Consider the following 14,643-nt stretch of genomic DNA (forward strand, 5'->3'; position numbering starts at 1 on the left):
ATCTGTTGAGACCACCTCTATGATCTAGCACGGATCAATTCTTTTTTTTAACATTTCTAGCACTGGTACAAAAACTCTGTGTGGTGATAAATGCAGTGTTTCTCTAAATGGCCATCAGGTTTCATAATAACATTCAAACCCTCTCTATCCTGGCAGATTCTGTCAGTGTGCCCTAACAAGAGAGGCACACTCCTATTCCCCACTATGGCAGTGGAATGTCAGTTTCCCCTGTAGTTCTATTAATGATTATTTCCGAGCTCTCTTAATAGGTATATACTAATTTAGAATCATGTATCTTCCTGGTAAACTAACTTTATGATCAGCAGTTCAGTAATTATGTCTAGTAGCACTTTTTCCTTAAAGTCAATGTGTCTGACATTAACAGAGCAACTCCAGCTTTCTTTTAGCTATTGGCTTTTTCTATCCCTTGACTTTCAACTTTGACTTTCTGTAGCCTGACACTTTTAGGTGTTTCTCCTGTAAAAAGCATAAAGCTGAATTCTGCCCATCATTCCGCACCCCCAGTCTGACGATCTTTGCCTTCTAAATGCAGAGTTCAGTGCATTTCCACATATTGCGATTATGAGTAATATTCTAGATTCATTTCTACTATCACATTTTGTGCTTTCCTTCTCTAGTACTCTCCTTCCTTCTTTTCATGCCTTCTTTTGGGCTGAGTCTGTCCATCTCATTCAGTGATATTTCTTCCACTAGATTTTGAAATGATATACTCCAATTACATTATGCTAGGGGTTAAACCAAACCTTTAAAATGCTAATTTTAAGTGCTAAACAAGTCTAAACAATTAATATTTTTACCTACTTCTCAAACAGGAACTTCGAATGGTTTCACTTCATCACACCCTTTTCTATTTATCAGGGATTACTGTACAGAAAATACTTCCGCCTTGAGTTGTTCTAAACTTACAAACTAGACATTGTTCTTGTTTTATATCATCAACTTTTTCAGCAAGCTTCATCTACAACTATTATTTTTGTCATTCTGGCCATTCATTTCTGTGTCACAAACCATCCTTTGAGGTTATTTTCCTTCTTCTTGAATATCCTGAATACTTTTTAAGATCACAGGCTATTTTATACATTGTCCACTCTATATGGATTTACCCGTTATTTTTTTCATTAAAAAATTAAGATTATTCCTTCTTTGGCTAGAATATCACAGAAGTGATACTGTATCCTTTCCAGGGCATCTCTTTAGGAGGTACAAGATGTCAGAATGTCTCCTGATAAATGCTACTTGGATTACTTGGCGATGGCAGTGTGACCTCCCCTCTTAAATCTCTTCCATGTTTTCCATCTCGTCTCTCTGTTACACTCTACATTTCCTTCAGCCCTATCTTCCCATTCACGATTTCTTTCTTCAAATGTGCCTATTTTGTTGTTTTAACCTGGGCATTTTCTAATTTTAACTTACTATCACATTTCTAGATTTTTCTCAAAATGTGTGCATCATTTCTGATAGTCTTTTGTTCCTTCCCCATTCTTTGAAGCCCTCTTCTACTTCACATATTTACTTTATTCCTTGTAGCTGTTGACTCAAATATCTGCAGTCTTCCGAATCTGTCTGTAGTTTGTTATTTCCTCCAACTCTTGCTCATGGTGGCTTGTTTCCTAGCGTGATTAATGATCGGGGGAAAGGGAGGTGATGTTGGCGCATGGTCAGTTGGAACTGGATCTGCAGTTGTTTAGAAGGATGTCCACGGCACTTTCCTCTGAGAAGATGGTGCATTTGTTTCCACCAGGAGCCTAGCAGCACCAACACAGGGCCACTTAAACTAAATTTTTGGCTTGGTTTTTTGAGGAGTGTCACAATAATAGTACAAATTCAGGCTCAAACCTGCGTGAGTTAAGACATGTAATGATGAGTTCTCTGGGAGAATTTTTTCTTTATTTCCATCCTACTCAAAGCCAATACCGAGACAGGTACTTATCAGTACTCTCCCTATGTGATATGACAACCTACTTTTTCCCCTCTGTTTAGCAAATGAAAATGTCATTCTTTAGAAGTTCCAGCTTTATTTGGGTATGGGAAGGGGGCATGGGCCTCAGTTGTGACTTCCTACCTTGTTCTGGACCCCACAGCTTTCCTGTCACCAGACTCTAGGGCAGAGGATCAGGAAATAGCACCACTTCCAATGCTAGCTTATAATGGATTCATGTTATCTTTACATCTCTGGCCTCTAAGAAGTCCTTACTCTGTCTTGGGTTCACCCATTACATAACAGAGTTTTGATTTGTTTGTTAATCCAGCATTTTTTGGTGTACAGAATTGCAAAGAGTTTCTCCATATGGCTAGCCCACCATATTGCCAAAAACATTGTCCTTGGACAATGGTAGGAAAAAAACACTTTATGGTATAGTAGAGAATGCAGAGTTTTCCATGATAATTTTTTAAAAAGACCTTTGTTAAATTTCCAGTTCTTTAACTCTAAAATAGGACTGATAATCACAGAATCAACCCTAATGGGTAGTAAGAAGAGGGTTTCCTCCCAATTCACATTTGTCCAGTTTAGCCACTCCCTGCTGCCCAGAGTTACTATTTTTACAGACCACCCAGAGGGGGCCAGCACTTTGAATCTTGTGCCAGAAAAAGCTAGATGCCGTCTTTACCATCCACACAACATCAATAAGGTCAGAAAAATTAACCCTTTTAAGTCTGTTTGGTTTATTTTCTTTTTCTGTGTTATGACTACTCAGTAACCTAAAACTCTCCAAACTAGTCAGTATTGCTGCACAAAACTCTCTTACTTTAGAAGTACGATGTATTTACATTTCATCACCACAAGGGGCTTCAGGAAATGTTTCTTAAGGCATACCCATAGGCAGCAAACTTGTGTGTTATATATTTTTTCACTTGGACCCATACCAATACGGCACAGAAGTTCAATTCTACGTGGAACATCTGAAACAACACTGACAACTTTATTTGGTAATGGGATCTGTTCTGAGAGAGTTTCGTTTCCTAAATTTAAAATGCTTTGGAAATCTCTCCTTTAAATGTCTGTTTGTCTGGCCAGACTTAGTTTTGTGGTACTTAAGAAAGGTTCAGTTAGAACACACAATCTTGCTTTTTCCCATACCAATTAAAACCCAATAATGCTTAAGGTTTATAGATTGACAGACACAGACATGGGTGTGGGAGTTAGTCAATAAATACATTCCAGGTGGTATTAATAAGGTTCAGCGGGGAAGTTTCTGCTCCTCTGGCAGATTCCCAGCCTTGAGATCTTCAGTCTTGCAGTGAAAAGGCTGCAGAGGACAGGCTCAGTCAAGAATGTTCCTGAAGAGCATATGCGATGGCACGTGTCCACTGCCAACGCTGGTTCAGGGGCAGGTTTAGCCTTTCAGACCACTGCTGCCCTCCCAGCTTTGATATTTCACCATCCGTGCCAAACTGTGTCTAGAAGAAATAGTTCCTGGTTTTTATGAGCCAGTTTCTTTCTATTTCCTTCTTGGTGTCTGGAGGTATTCCAACCTGTTGAGATACTTTAATATTTCTCCACCCCTTCCAGCTCTGTTACTTTGCTTCAATCTAAGCCTTTTAACATGTTTGAATTTTAAAATCTGCACATTCCTAATCTTCCCACTGCTTGCTTTCTGTTCCTCAAGCCTTCACAGAGAGACACAGATCTCCTCTGCCTGTTCCTCAGGACTTTCAAATATTTAGGCTTTCTTCCACTCTTCATTCTGCTGTTTGTACTGTCCATCTAATTTTTTGGACACAAAATTTTTGTGATAAAATAGGACCACAGTTGGGCGCCTGGGTGGCTCAGTTGGTTAAGTGACTGCCTTCAGCTCAGGTCATGATCCCGGAGCCCCGGGACTGAGTCCTGCATCAGGCTCCCAGCTCCGTGGGGAGTCTGCCTCTCCCTCTAACCTTCTCCCCTTTCATGCTCCCTCTCATTCTCTCTCTAATAAATAAATAAAATCTTAAAAAAAAAAAAAGAGGACCATAGTCTCCTCCTTCCAAAATGAATCAACTTATCTGCTCACAGAAATGAGATCCATCCCCACACACCCCCTCTACCCTCAGTAGCTATAAACATCATTAATCCATTTTAAAATTTTTGTCTTTTTTTCCCCACGAATTTCTATTTACTCATGAGGGCTCCCACAACAAGGTATATCCCCAGCCCCATCCTCACTTCCTATATCGCAACCCCAACTGCTTTACTGTCCACCAAATGCTACTGCATAAAGCCTCTGAGACTGCCATTATCAGAGTTAAATGGAAAAATAATTTTAATATGAAGGATATGGGTAAAATATCAACAGGCAGCAAAAAAAATTTCTTTTAATAATTTAAATGCTTGTTCCAGGTATCTCTTCTACATATTCTGTGTAACATGTCTAACACAGTATGAACTCAAAAATAGGTCAACTCAGAAGTATGACCTCTTTCCACTGAATCATTTTAGTAAGAAGTAGATGGGTATCTGGGGCTCCATGATGGGGTATCAACTACTCTAGCAAGTTGTGTTAATACCAAATGATAGTGAAAGTTGAATACAAGATCTACATCTTATTTTTTAGAAATTATGTAAAAATAAAATGGGAATGACCTAGCTTGACCATCAAACATGTAAAAAAGATATGGGGATTTTACTTAATAATACATGTCTTCGAAACAGTTACCACAATCTTAGGCTGCGTGAAAAAAATGAGCTCTTAGGAAGTAAGGGTTTCACTACAGTCTACGCAGGTCAGAAGACAGTGCCTAAGGAAATGCGTTGCCTCTGGACATCACCTTCCAAAATGAACACCGATTAAACAGTGTTAAGCACAAAGCCTGGAACACAGAAAAGCTCCAAGATAACCATCAAGCTGCTAGTTGCCAAAGTCAATGTTCTCACCTCAGGTTTCTGCCCTGACAAGCCTGTTTTTGAAATTCTTTCATTCTTGGCTTCAGAAAACCATTCGTCTGGTTCTGTCCCTAACACCACTCACTCTGGGCTTCTTTTCCTGAGTCTGTCATGCTGGTTTCCCCAGATTCTTCCTCTACTTGTTCTCCTTGGATAATCTCACCTACTCCACTAAAATCTGTCTGTCTGTCTGTCACGGTAATTCCCAACATCTAGTGAGGAACGCAAACTTCCCATACTAACAAAAACCATTATCCTCCCTCATAAAATGATTCGTCTTCCTATTTCCTGCCTTAAATAAGAGTAACGCCATTCAGTCCCTCAAGATAGAAATTTGGAATTATCTTTAGGTTCTCGCTTTTCTTCCTCATGTCCCACTCTGTTATCAGTCACCAAACCCCAGAGTCTACATCAGAGGTGCACCCTGAGACAGCCTGTCCTTTCCGTCACCACAGTCCAACGCCAGACTCGTATATATCCCCTTAAACACACCAACAGCCTCCCGGTGCTGTCACTGCCAAGACCATCTGCTCGGTCCAGTCCATTCTCGCTACCACCCTTAGTCACCTTCCTAACATCAAAACTGATCATGCCGCCCTCTGCCTAAAAGCCACGGGTGCCTCATTGTGCACAGCAGCACACTAGGCTCGTCAGTATCTGGCCCCCACTGTATACCTGTATACAGGTATACCTGTAGACCCATTTCCGTCATACACATTCCCACTTGTACAAGATATATGTGAATTTTTCACTTTTTCCTGAAGATGTCAAGCCATTTCCTAATTGTGCCTTTTAACTACTGCGGTCCCTCTGCTTGGCATCTCTTGCCATACTCTGCAGCTGGCAAACTGCTATCCCACTTCCAAGATTCAGCGTCTCCTTCAGGGACTTCCCTTTCCACTCTCTTTCAACAAAATCAGTTCTGAACATCTATCAATATGACGCAAACCTTCTCAAAGAATTCTTACTCTCATTTACACTCTTTTAGTAATTTGTTCACACTGCTATTCCCACAGTCACCACATTATACTTGAGTCATCCTTTGACTTGTCCGTCTTCTCAGCTGGACCATGAGATCCTTGAAGGTACGGCCCAGGTCTAATTACTCATGGACTCCCCATCACCTAGGATATACTGATTTCATTCACTGATCAAAAGTGCCACAGTGAGTGGGAGTCTGGAAAAGAGGGTCTCCAGGGTTCTTTGAATCCTAGTGTTCTATGACTCTGACCTAAAAGCAGTGTTTCTCAAGCTATGATTAGCTAGAAACCTGTACCACAATCAACTAGAACACTATAAAATATTTGCATTCTTGACTCCCATTCCAAACCTACTCAATCAGACACTGCTAATTACGGATCTAGCTGTTTACTTTCCAGCTAGGGAGGAAGCCACACAAGTGTCTTATAATCCCTGAGGCCACTCAAGCATCACAGTACGGGGGGGAGGCAGGTAACAGTATTGTAATAAAGGCTTCATCATTTTAAAGGTAAGGAACTGAAGCACAGAGGTTAAGTAACTTGCCTAAGACAACAAAGTTACCAAGTGTAGGGACAAGCATTTGAATTCGGGCAGTCTGATTTCAAGGCCCACCACTGATCTGTTCGGTAACAGAAGCCTTTCTTCATTAAACATCATGAATTTTCTGCCAGACCTGGTGAAGAACAAGAAGAGGAACCAATTTTTTTTTTTCCCCTCTTCTACCTAAATATTGCCCCTGAGGAGAACAAAACAAAACTGTTTTTCTCTGGCTTATGACTAGAGCTGAAAGAATGAGAATTGAAATTCTTAGCATTGGTACCCAACACAAACGGCTATCCGCTTACCTCATGGGTCCATAGTTGAACACTATAAATGCCAATACTACCATCACACAGATCGCTCTTCGCTTCGGATTAGGAACTTTAAGCCTCTGGTTCTGAAAGAAATAACCATGTTAAATACAGCTAAACTACATATCGATCTCACAAAAATCAACATCTAAGATAAGCACACTCCTCTTCACCAATTTTATTATAGTTTAAAAAAAAACAAAACCCTCAAAGGTGAGGAAACAGTACTTTTCACAAGGCTAGAGCAGAGCCTTCTAGGTTCCCTGGGACAGCAGCAAGGGAAAAGGAGAGAGGGGCACCAGAGGGGAGAAACATAAGGGCCACTCCCTTGCAGTCTCCTCTGCACCCAAAAGGAAAGAATTCAACAATTTAACATTTTTATGGGTCTTCAAAGAATTTTAAAAGACATCTGCAGTTTATTTCCCTGTCTGTTAAATCCCTTAACATGTGCTCAGTCAGGGCAAGACAGAACAGTGGGAAAAGCCCCACAGAGTAGGCACAGACATCCCTTTGGAGTGGGAAATCCTGAGATGGGAGGTTTCATGGACAGAATTAAGGAGAAGATTGACTTTATTGGGACTAGCACGGCAACAAAATGCAAAAACCATAATAGTGGTCAGGTAGAGAAAAGACCTTAAAATTTTTTATTTTGTGTTTTCTTTCTTTTTGTTTGTTTGTTTTGGAGAGAGTAAGAAAGAGAGAGCATGAGGGGAGGGACAGAGGGAGAAATTCTCAAGCAGGCTTCCGGCTGAGCGTGGAGCCTGACTCAGGCTCCATCCCGGGACCGAAAACATAACCTGAGCCAAAATCAAGAGTCAGATGCTCAACCAACTGAGCCACCAGGGCGCTTCTGTATTTTCTTCTTTAAAAGGAAAGACCTAGGGGTGCCTGGGTGGCTCAGTGGGTTAAGCCTCTGCCTTCGGCTCAGGTTATGATCTCAGCATCCTGGGATGGAGCCCCGCATCAGGAATCTCTGCTCAGCAAGGACCCTGCTTCCCCTCCCCCTCTGCCTGCCTTTCTGCCTACTTGTGATCTCTCTCTCTCTCTGTTAAATAAATAAAATAAAATCTTTATAAAAGGAAAGACCTGTCGAGACTATTTAGGGTCCTCAAGGGGACTCATTTAGTCAGAAAAGAGAGCGAGCAAGCTACCCAGGAAACACACAGCTTCGGAACACACTGGCAGGTACAGCCCACAGCTCCTCTTTCTAATGCCATACTCTGACTGCAAATGCTTTGGGGTTTATCGCGCCCTAGTATTCTTTTTTTACACAAATTCCATTTGGCTTCCCCAGAAAAGAGAGACTACTCGAACCCACCTCATCGGGCAGCCTCACTAGCACTCACCTCTGACACGACTTCATCCAGCTGTCGCTTCAGGGATCCGTTCTCTTTCTTTAGCTTCTCGTTCTCTGAAAGCGCAGCCTTTAACCTGGCCTCTAAGCCCAGCATGTATTCCTTCTTCTTCTTGCGGGACTGACAAGCAGACTCTCGATTTTTTATCATACGTTGCTGTCTCCTTAGCACGGCAATCTAGCAAAAGTTATAACAAGTCAGAAATATTCTGCTTTTAGAATCAGACCGGAACATACTGATTTTTTCCCATCATTTTTTAAACAAAACTGTTCAAACACAAGTTACTGGCTGTTTTAAAAAAAAGGTTTTAAAAGATATTAACTCAAATTAAGCAAACTGAAATCAAATGATTAAACGTGGGCCTCTAAAACCTAAATGTTGAAGGATATCTTCTGGTGTTTTCTAAGGCCTATTTATTAATATACCAATTTTCCCTTTCAGGAAAAAGAGAAAAAACTCTCTCAGAGAGTGCCCTTACATATCCATATATGCACGTATTCATACACTTCACTCTACGTCTCGGGCCCTGAAGTCTTTTCCAGAACACACATCCAGGACTTGTAAGGCCACTTGTACTTGCAAAGTCACCACCACTTCGAATTCAGTATGTATAAACCGCATCATCTCCCTCTGCCTAGATTTGTTTACCGATCCATCTTCCATCAGTGGTAAATAACTCTCAAGATATCTAGGAAGAAGTGACCATTAACTTATTTTTTCCTTCATTCGCCATATTTATTCCCTCTCTCAACCTCTGATTCGTTAAACATGCACTGAGGATATGCTAATGACACATGCTAATGGTAATGACCAACTTTCTTCCGGTGACAGAGTGTCTCAGTTATCTCATCTAATCCTGCCGTCACCCTCCCAAGGAAGGCACTTACTAACTCATCCCCAGATCATGGCAATCATCTCCTAAATATGTTCAGTGATCTCCAATCTCCTCCTATCTACCATTTGTAAGATAACTCATCAGGGAGAAACTGTTTATCTTGCCACTCTATTGCAAAAACGAGCTAGTCATGCATCCTCACGGACCACCTTTGCTTTCAAAGCCTTCCCATAACGTGACCACCCCTCTCAACAACCGTATCTCCAGCCCTAACCTGACAACTAGTCAATCCACAGCCAGGTTCTTATCACGTAAGGCTATTCCAAGATCTGCACACGTGCCTAAGTCATTCCTTTAGTCATAGTGTTTACTCCAATTTAGGATGGTGTCTCCTCCACTAACTTAATTCTAAGGACCTTCTGCACTCTGATTATGCTAAACCATCTTCCCCAAATGTCTTGTGCTCTTGTAATTTGGAAAATACACGTGAACACTTAATGGTCTCAACTGTTTCGTGACTGTTAACTCTCTCTCTCAACCACCTTGGAAGTCAAAACCACGTAATACTACATTTTTGTTTCCTACCCTCAGTATCTACCATGATCAAAACTTAACTGAGTAAAATTATGTTTGTCATGTTTTCTAAACAAGCTATGGAACCTATTTGTTATAGCATTAATCTAATTTATTTGAGGCAGAGGGTGAGGTAGCAAAGTTAAGTCCATAAACTTAAGGACCAAATAACATTAAGTTAATTATTTTAAGTACGCAGATGACTGAAATTACCGACTTTATATGTTTTTTAAAAATTCCAGGGGCACCTGGGTTGCTCAGTGGGTTAAGCCTCTGCCTTCGACTCAGGTCATGATCTCAGGGTCCTGGGATGGAGCCCCCCATCAGGCTCTCTGCTCAGCAGGGAGCCTGCTTCCCTCTCTCTCTCTCTCTGCCCGCCTCTCTGCCTACTTGTGATCTCTCTCTCTGTCAAATAAATAAAATCCTTAAAAAAAAATAAAAATAAACATTCCACTCTGTGGTATTCAGTAATTCTTACTGAGACTAGTAAACAGAATTAAATCATTTAATATCGATTTCTTTTAAAACAACACAATTCCAAACCCATGCTACATTCCCTCAAAAGAACCAAAGCCAATATCTCTGCAGTAAACACTGTCAACAAACTTTCAATCAGAACCTGCAGGGAAAAAAAGCCACATGGGATGTCAAAAGAGGGTATTTTTCTCTTTTCTTCCTTTAATTGAAACTTCCTAAGAATGCTAACTTACAGAACCGTCACCTGTAAAATTTCCCTATAGAATAACTACCCCACACCCTGCCACCCCGCCACCCCCCCCATAATGCCACGCACATGTGCGCACGCACACAGCAGCGGCCAAGCCATGATGAATGGATTATTCACCACGTCAAACTACTCTCTGGACAATGCTACTTTGTTCAATCTACTGTTGTTCTTAGTGTTCTTCATGGTGACTGGGAATGTCAATGTCCGTAATTAATACTTAATACCAGAGTGCTGAGGTACATGAACACTGAGCAAGCGCGGGAAAGAGAAGGTTCCCAGATGGAAGAGTTTATACTGCAGTTAGATAAAAGGCAACCTTGCTTTAAAGGCTAATTAATCTATGGAATTTAGGGAGGCTTACAGACGGAACACCATTTAATAAATTTCAAACAAGGATTAGGAACTTCTATAAACAATAAAAGCACCTGCATATTATAAAGCATTAAGGTCTCAAAGGCTGTCAATGCACATGCCTCATGCAGAAAAAATGAAAACCACCTGTGGCCATCCATTTCTTCCCATGGAAAAAGATACAATAGCTCTGAAAATAAATACTCAATACTACCAATAGACACAAAGGATAGAGAATAAAAATAAATGAAACCCACAGGCATCACTGAACACAAGAATTTCAACTTTACATCTCAGCAAGCTCTCTTTAGCTATCTGGATAAGTTATTCTGTATTTCCTAGACAAAAAGAAATTGTAATTTTCAGACTAAAACACACACATGCACACAGACACATACACACACCCCTGTGGTGTTTGTTTTTTTGGTGGGGGGGTATATTTTACAAGAAAAAAAATTAGACCGTAATTACTGTTTTGTAAACTGACTTTTGCACCCACTGTGTTATAATTATCCTTGACATGCAATGAGAACAGCAGCATAATATTTCAATTATTTTGATGTTCTATATTGAATCTCCTCTTACTGAAATTATTACAGTCTTCAAGATTCTTTGAGATAAGCCTCATCATTTGATGAGTGCCACAGCCAGAACTCAGGTCGGCTGACTAAGCCCAGCACACAACAGCACCACACTGTTTTTATTTTTATTTATTTTTAAGATTTTTATTTATTTATTTGAAAGACAGATCACAAGCAGGCAGAGAGACAGGCTGAGAGAAAGGAGGAAGCAGACTCCCTGCCGAGCAGAGAGCCCAATGCAGGGCTCCATCCCAGGACCCTGGGACCATGACCTGAGCTGAAGGCAGAGGCTTCAACCCACTGAGCCACCCAGGAGCCCCAACACCACACTGTTTTTAATATCAAATGGAAGTCCTGGATCCCAGCATGGAACTCCAACCTCCGTGAACTCTGTGCTTACTTTCATTATGCACCTGTTCGAAAAGAAAGGCTTATGGAAACGCTTGTATCTGAAGCTTAATCTCCTTTAGCAGTCTGAAAACATAAAATCAATACTATGGCTCATTAATCAATTGACATTTCTCTTCTTATAGGCATATCAGATGATTTAACATGACTAAAATGAGTGAACAGCTGGTCAGTCCCTGCTTCTGATCATCCTGCCTTCAGACGACTCCCCCTTCAAGCACTGTGCCTTGGAAAAAGAAAAACGAAAAACTTCACCGCTGTAAAATATTCTCTCCCTTTAGTGCCCCTATACTGTAATATGGTGTTGCATTATTCAGCAAACACTTGACTGTAAAAAAGACTTGTGTAAAAAGAGAACTTCCACAAATGAATGAGTACTTTTTGAAGCCTCACCCAACTTGAGTCAAAATTCCAAGTCTTTTAAAAGTTATCAATCAATAAACACTGTATTATGTTCTTCTTATAAGTAAAACAGACTGTTTGGACCTTTGATTCTGTGATGTTGCTAAGAAATGAGCTTCAAAGTCCTGTATGACAATAAATCAAAGATATTAAAATGGGATATTTTAATGCTAAGAAAGACATTCCAACATCTCATATGAACTCAGCGAGATCAGGTACTGGGAACTATGAAGAATCACTGGTTTACGACATATCATTCTCTCAATTGTGATTCTTATTTCACTGAATCTCTAAACTAATATACAAACTGTTACTGATTAATGACAATATCTTCATATCGGACAAACCAATTTTTCCATTACATACAAAAGCTTTGTCTACTTGAAACTGATTTAAAAGCCAAAGAAGTAAATTATCTTATATATTTCTAATTTATATAACATATTATTGCATATCATAGTAAATATATTTATAAATACTTTCTAAAAATATGTGTACAGCTAAACTCATTAGCAAATTTAATGTGTGGGACTCTCATTTTAAATATTCAAATAAATTAAGTTATTTTAGTTTGATTTCTCTAATGATTCTTAAGAATACTCCCTTTTTAGGGGCACTGGGCTGGCTAAGTCAGTAAAGCAAGCAACTTTTGATCACAGAGTTTCAAAAGAGCCCCATTTTGAGCCCCATATTGGATATAGAGATTACTTAAAACAAAACAAATGAATCATTAAAAAAACTCCTTTTTTCTCAGAAAATTGTTTAGAACAGAAAAGGGGAAAATCTCCTCTTATACTACCCATACTCTTCTCAAGCCTCATGACAGAAAGCCAACATTTTAAGAAATTGTGTTGTGGGGGGGTGCCCGGGTGGCTCAGTTGGTTAAGCGGCTGCCTTCAGCTCGGGTCATGATTCCAGGGTCCTGGGATCGAGCCCCGCATCAGGCTCCCTGCTCAGCAGAGAGCCTGCTTCTCTCTCTCCCCCTCTCCCTGACGCTCTGCTTACTTGTGCTCTCTAACTCTCTGTCAAATAAACAAATAAAATATTTAAAAAAAAAAAAAAAAGAAAGAAAGAAATTGTGTTGGGTGCGTGTCTGTTAGACCCAGTTCCTAGTCAGCAAAAATTAAATAAAGCAGCTTCATTACTGGCAACCTGAGCCATTTAACTGGCAGAGTCAAAGAAATAATCTTCACCCTGCAAATTATCTTTTTTTTTTTTTTTTAATGAAGAACGCCTTTGGGCATGCAGTGTGATTTCCTGAGTGAGAAAGGGTGAGAGACAAAATCCCTGCTGGACGGTAGGTCCAGCCTTATCTAATTTCATGTTCTGAGGGAAGAGAAAAAACCGGTAGAGAACCAAGGCAGGAGTATCCACCAGATGCTCTTAGGAAAGCCACACTGTGCGGCACAGCTTCCGCACAGAAGAATGGAGAAAGTCTCCTGGGATCATCAAAGGACCCTCAGAGCAGTTTCTTGTGCCTTCAATTAATGATTCCTCTGTTTTCGACGTCCCTAGAAATACCTGATGTAGCTACCTAAGAGTCATAGTAATTTAGGGGCTCCTGGGTGGCTTGGTCAGTTAAGTATCTGACTCTGGATCCTGGCTTGGGTGTCGATCACAGGGATGTGGAGCCTACTTTAAAAAAAAAAAAAAGAGTAATAGCAATTTAAGTCATTAGAGGACAGTATATCACTGGACGTTGGGTGTCCTTAACTCTTGTTTCAGCACTGCAATGAATTAACTGAAAGATTTTGAAGAATCATTTCTTCTCCTGGGGCCTATTTGTATAGTAATACAGGGATTTAGACCAGAAGAGTGTTTTTGAAATTATAACCCAATATCAAGTAGTGTGATAAATTTAGTAGATCACAAGAACCTTAAAAAAAACTGACAGAAAGTCACAGGATGGAATAAAAGAAAACAATACTTTCTATGTAGCAAGAGCTTACTGTCTCACTAGACTTGTGTGTGTTAAGAAAGATGTAAAACACATTTCTTACTGTGGACTGTGGGCAAAAACTTGAGATCCATCCCATTAATCTTCTGAAGGTCTCATTCCAACTAAAACCAAAATGGTCCTAGTCCTGATGCTAAACAAGTATAAAGAATTGTCACATATCCTAGTAATGACTACTGCATCCCAAGACAGAGGAGATTAACTTTGCTGTAAATTTTATCTCAGATCACCAAACTGTTCCATTACTGTCAGCCCTTATACTTTGTCTCTCAAGACTTAAAACCGCCTGCTGAAATTTTTTTAAAAATTAAGAGAGTACATCTGTAGAGGGAGAAGCAAGTTTCAAGATGTAGGTAATTTGCAGTTTGTACTGCCTCCGCGCTCTCTTGAAAGTAAAGCCCTGTTAAGGGAGCACAGAGTGGTGACAGCAGCACTGGACCAAGACAAGGCCTAGACCTAAATCCCAACTCAGCCGGAGCAGGTGGAGCGACTGAGGCGAGGATTACACGACTCGGACGTGAGGGTCTCTATCGACTGTAGCGCACCACACACACGTTAAGTGTCAATAAAAAGAGATACCCTGCGGCTATGAAAAAATTGAGTGAGGAGGCAAAAATGCTGAACTCCGTCACCAATGCCTCACAGCTGCTCAGATAAACTGTGAAACTAAAGCAATATTGAAATTATCTGCCCTCATTTCAGCTCCTATTTTCACAGATTTTAAATGTTAAGAATGACTT

At 40.3% G+C, this 14,643-nt stretch overlaps 1 protein-coding gene across 1 annotated transcript in view; it reads right to left on the reverse strand.

The window, feature by feature from the left end:
- The window catches only part of ATF6 (activating transcription factor 6), a 205,070-nt gene that overhangs the window by 145,690 nt on the left and 44,737 nt on the right, over positions 1-14,643 (reverse strand). The window contains exons 9-10 of the mRNA XM_032845498.1: positions 8,061-8,246; positions 6,709-6,800 (exon numbers count right to left, since the gene is read on the reverse strand). Of these exons, the coding sequence (XP_032701389.1) occupies positions 6,709-6,800; positions 8,061-8,246 (278 nt within the window). The remainder of the gene's footprint in view (positions 1-6,708; positions 6,801-8,060; positions 8,247-14,643) is intronic.

This window comes from Lontra canadensis, unplaced genomic scaffold, assembly GCF_010015895.1.
Source record: "Lontra canadensis isolate GAN:19392208 unplaced genomic scaffold, GSC_riverotter_1.0 scaffold164, whole genome shotgun sequence".
Classification (NCBI taxonomy): domain Eukaryota; kingdom Metazoa; phylum Chordata; class Mammalia; order Carnivora; family Mustelidae; genus Lontra; species Lontra canadensis.